The sequence below is a fragment of the Symphodus melops genome (assembly GCF_947650265.1).
Source record: "Symphodus melops genome assembly, chromosome: 11".
In the NCBI taxonomy this organism is placed as follows: Eukaryota; Metazoa; Chordata; class Actinopteri; order Labriformes; family Labridae; genus Symphodus; species Symphodus melops.
Genome location: NC_136701.1, coordinates 973,479 through 978,722, shown reverse-complemented (window position 1 = coordinate 978,722; position 5,244 = coordinate 973,479). Strand labels below are relative to the sequence as shown.

General features: G+C 40.2%; 2 protein-coding genes across 2 annotated transcripts in view; both read left to right on the top strand.

The window, feature by feature from the left end:
• The first annotated feature begins 2,357 nt into the window (after positions 1 to 2,357).
• Positions 2,358 to 3,780, top strand: ndufa2 (NADH:ubiquinone oxidoreductase subunit A2). Its single transcript, XM_079354983.1, has 3 exons — positions 2,358 to 2,539; positions 3,268 to 3,374; positions 3,595 to 3,780. The coding sequence occupies exons 1-3, from the start codon at positions 2,436 to 2,438 to the stop codon at positions 3,684 to 3,686; spliced, it is 303 nt and encodes a 100-aa protein (XP_079211109.1). The 5' UTR covers positions 2,358 to 2,435; the 3' UTR covers positions 3,687 to 3,780.
• Positions 3,781 to 4,979: 1,199 nt separating this feature from the next.
• Positions 4,980 to 5,244, top strand: part of ik (IK cytokine) — a 5,757-nt gene continuing 5,492 nt past the window's right edge. Inside the window, exon 1 of the mRNA XM_079355363.1 lies at positions 4,980 to 5,186. Coding sequence (XP_079211489.1) covers positions 5,177 to 5,186 — 10 coding nt within the window. The 5' untranslated portion in view covers positions 4,980 to 5,176. The remainder of the gene's footprint in view (positions 5,187 to 5,244) is intronic.

The window sequence follows — 5,244 nt, the reverse complement described above, 5'->3', positions numbered from 1 at the left end:
GCCACTGATGTCATCACAACTCACCTGTTCACACCTGGTTACCCTTAAATATGCAGTCCAACATTCAGGTAAATCATATTCTCCTCTTCACTTCTGTAAGAGTCAGACATTAAGATTTATGCTTTTCAGCTGTTGGCTAAATAAGGGGCCACAGCTGACAGCTGGTTAGCAAAGCAAAGCATTAAAGCTAAAAGCAGGGGGACACTGATGGCCTTGATCTGTCTAAAGGTAACGAAACACATTCCAGCAGCTGTTTTTTTTTTTTTTATCAGAAGAAAAATGAAATTACTGAGGCTCTGTAAACTCATCACAAGGACCCGGCTTAATCCGATATAGTGTCGCAATAAAAAAAACTTTCTTTTAACAGGCAGAAATCTTCAGCAAATCCAGGCTTATGATCCTGTAGCAGCATAACTATGAGCTGGTTTATACCTGCAGCAACCATAACTATAAGATTCATCAAAAAGACACTTTGAAGTCTATTCTTGAAAGTACATACGTGTCTCAACACATGCGGAGTAATGAGACACGGACGGCCCTGGAGTGATGTAACCCGTGGTTATATTCAATATAGTCATGTCAGAGTTATGTACAGAGCTTTTCTTTAATAATAATTTAGACTTTATTAATGGACATGAACACACACACACGGGCCGAAATACACACTCATGCACAAACAGGATCCTAGTGACATGCATTAATGGAGAGGTCTCAGAAGTGGACTGGCACCTCTTCGGCTACCAAACCAATTTCCGGACTTGGTTCTCCGGTTCCCAACCCCAAGTCCCTACAGACTGAGACACTGCTGCCCCAATTTCCTGATCACTGGAAACCACCAACTCTCAGCAGACACTTATTTTCTCGCTCTAACGCTGCATGGCTGTTAGCACCCCCTTTTTGTTATCCTAATGACTGGGTAATGGATCATTTGAACACAATCACAAGCGACGCATTGTAGGGATGTTCCAGTCGACTGATTTCAAAATCGGTTGAACAGAAATTTAAAATTAAATGAACTGAAAAGTCTAAAAGTCAAAAAACGTTCTGAAAGAAGTCAATATGTTGTCATTTGTTTTGCAGAATGTGGCTATCGTTAGCATTGCTAACGCTTCCAGCCTCCAGTCCTCTCTGCAAGTTAACGTCCACGACGTGTCTGAGCTGAACGTGTTCCCTCATCGCTCCGGTCAACATGTCAGTTCAACCTGCTTTACCTCCACGTATAGATCCAAACACTGACAGGACTGATCACTGTGCTTGTTTACATCCCAGTGCTAGAGAGAGGAGATCAGGACCATTAACACAAGGGAGGCTGCGTTACACTTTGAGTAATATTTGACCAACATTGACGTCCAAAAATATAAATAATAATTCATTTAACTGAGTCGTACTGCTGGTGCCGAATATTGAGGCTGATGAAATGTTACTGAAGTTGACATATTGCATACATCCCCTGAAAACGTCTCTGACCTGCTGAGTTCCTGGGTCTGTTTCTGATCGCAGTGAGATCTTTCTGATTCTAATTTCAGAATGTTTTTGTGTCTCTCATGAGCAGCTGCTGAGGATCAAACTGAATTCAGATCAGATGAGTCATCTTTGCGTATTAATGTCTGCGGTCTGAGTCGATCAGTGGAAACAGCTGACTGCTTGTCCACTTAGTTTCTTCTTCATGGATTCCAGAGACGAGAATCAGACGTGTTCATCTGCACTTTGTTTCTCTGTGAATTGCTAAAATCATTTAAAGATGATTTCTGTCAAACAAAGTAAAAAATTTAACGTTTCTCCAACGTTTGTTCAGAGAGTCCGATCAAGCATATTAATTGAAACAATAAAAGTGATCAACTTAATATCCTTGAACAATTTATATTTTTATTTACAAAGACTTAATTCTCAGTGTGATTTTTAACCATCAGAGATTTATGATTTCAAGGCAAAACAACAACAACTTTCTGTTTATTAAACTGAGATATTTAGGCCTACATTAGATTTGTATTTGTTTCCTGGACTTTCCTCTTGTGGCTGTTTTAACATTTCAAAAGCAGCTTTACATTGTTTTTATTTTTTAAAGTGCAGAATAATTAATGCAATTAAAGATAAGGATCGTTCACTAAGTACTTGACATAGGTTTAATATACAGAAAATAAAATTAGAGAGATAACGGTTTAAAATCACAGTTGTCAAATACATTTAACAATAAAACAAAGGCTAATCAGTAACGATTTACCGACGTGTCCAGTGAGCCTGTGAGGACAAACTCCGGGCTACAACAATCAACATTCTCTGCCTGTCAGTTCAAACTCCGGGCTGTAACAGGCCACCTGTGTGCCTGTCAGTTCAAACTCCGGGCTGGAACAGGCCACACCGTGTGCCTGTCAGTTCAAACTCCGGGCTCTGTGACCCTCTTGTCCGTCCTTGACAAACAGTAACACGGAGCTAAGATGGCGGCCACCGTAGTGAGGAGCATCGGCTCCACTTTGGGCAAAAACCTCCGAGAGGTCCGCGTGCACCTCTGTCAGAACTCCGCCGCGAGCCAGGGCGCGAGGTGAGTCCCCGAGCCGGCCCCGGAGAGGCGGGAAGAACTGGGAGTGTATTAACGGGATCGTTAATAAGAACTGTGTTGTCTGTTAGCTTAGCATCATTGTGAATGACCTGAACGCTGACAGCTACAAACAGCGAGCTAATGCTAACAGCAGAATGACCTGAGAGCTGTTAGCTGTTAGCATTTATAACAGCGAGCTAATGCTAAAGGTGTTTATCTTGACAGAGCTCAGGTGTATCGGACTAAAGAGTGACCGTGCTATCTGGTGACTTCCCGTGGTTGTCATGGTTACAGCAAAAGTTATTTAATTATATTAAAGCAGTTATCAACAGTTATTTTATATTATTATAGCGTCATCAGATAAACAGACATATTACTAATATGTATTATAATAATAGTAATAACCCTGTCTTGATTTAAATATTACTAATATGTATAATTGATAATAATAATCTGTTTTGACTGTAGTGTGAGCAGGCAGTAGATTCTTTAACTATGAATTCATAACATCATATTTTTCACTTCATGATTTAAGTCAATCGTACTTTGTTTTGTTACCACGGCAACAAAATAGACCTTCTACTCTTAATGATGGGTAATTGATTTGTATATATTTGTAAAAACTTGGAGACGCACTCCTTCACACTTAATAACGAAAACATCATTGTGTTTGTGTGTGTGTGTGTGTGTGTGTGTGTGTGTGTGTGTGTGTGTGTGTGTGTGTGGTACAGAGACTTTGTGGAGCAGCAGTATGTGAGTCTGAAGAAAATGAACCCGGACTTCCCGATCCTGATCAGAGAGTGTTCTGGAGTCCAGGCTCGAATCTGGGCCCGATACGGTGAGTCCACACACGTCATAGTCGGGGGGGGGGGGGGGGCGGCGGAGTTATACTCTTTATTTACATGACTGCACTCGAGCAGGCCAATCACCACTGACTGTGAGGTCCTGATTCGATAATGATGGATTCAGAGATATTTAAGTCACAATACAGTTTTAATATGATCAGAGAAAAAAGACACTTCAGTCACGACTGATTCGTTCTGTGTTTTTGTCTTCAGGTTTCGGGAAGGAGAGCAGCGTCTCTGTGGACAACATGTCGGCTGATCAAGTGGCTTCAGCGCTGCAGACTCTGGTCCAGTCCAAACCCTAACCCCCCCCCCCCCATGAAGTGGTTCAGTCCAGACCGGCCTCATTCCCTCGCTTGATGTAAATGTGTTGATATGAATAAACTCCTGTATTACTGACGTCACTGTGTTTGCTTTGTATTCTGATCGACCTGCAGTTAGTCCTGTTAGATCTTCAGGAGGAACATCACGACTATCGAACCTGTACCAAGAGTCGTCACTTTTATTCTCCCGATGAACGACGTTAACAGACTCTTTCAGACTCCAGTTATTACGATGAGTGGATGTTTAAATCGTCGAGCGATGTGTCTGTGCATCAGAAAGCGTTTCCGTCTTTAGTCATCACAAGGATGCAGAACAAGACGAATAACAGATAGAAAAACACTAATAATCAGGTGAAGGTAAGAGATGTTGAAAGGATATAGATGTATAGATTTGGATTTTCTGTGTAAAATGATCATCCCATAAAAAGTGAGGTTACTTTTTTTCAAAGTGTGCGACAATGAACCCAAAATTTGCTTTCACATCATCCATTACATAGATGATGTATAACTAACCCTGTGCAGAAACACCAGCTGCACCCTGAGAACCTGCAGCAGTGCCTCTGATGACCAGAAGGGGGCAGCGCAGGAACACTGCCATCTTCAAACTGCAGCGCTCTTAGACAGTAAACCATGTTAGAATAATAACATGTTCAGTGTTTAAAAATCCCTCAGACAACATGTCCATATATATATATGTATATATATATATATATATATATATATATAGTATCTTTTAGCTCACTCTCATTTCATTTCAAACCTTCATTTATTCTGGAAAGGATATATATTTATACAAGTGGGAGTCTATTTGTAATTGCACAGATTTAATTGGTAATTTTTTTATCAGGTCCTTCTAAATCTTGTTTTGAGTTTATTATATACAGAAGGGAAGAGGGACATTGTTGTTTATCTATCTATCTGGAAATTAAAAAAAATTAAAGAAACAACATGATGACGGACTCACGATTATTTACATTTAAATGTTTTATTTACAAACTGTGAGAAAAAATATATTCATACTTCAGTAAACAGATTATTTACGTCATCAGGACGTGATTTCATCTACAAACAGAAGAGTTTCTGTGTTTACATCTTGAAGTTACTGGCCTTTTTTATTTTTACTAATTTTTGTGCTTTTTTCATTTTTATCTAATTTATTTTTTACACTTATTTTCTTTTTATTTTGCTGCTGTAACATTATTATTATTTTTACAGTCTATGCTGTAACACTACATTTCTCCGTTTCATGTGTTTCTCCTCGCGGCCTGCAGGGGGAGCTGTGACGCTCTAAAACCTCGTAGGCGGAAGTGACGCATCATCTAAACATTGCGGAGGTCTGCTGCTAAGCTAACGGAGCAGCAGCAGTTAGAAACAAAGAGAGTTATTCAGTTGAATTGATCGACCCGAGAGCAAAGAGAGAGAGAGAGGGAGTGTGTGTGAAGAGGACACACACACACACACACACCGTCAACATGCCGGAATGTAAGTTTCATGTTTGCTCATCTGCTAGCTACATATGTGTTAGCCTCCGTCCTCAACA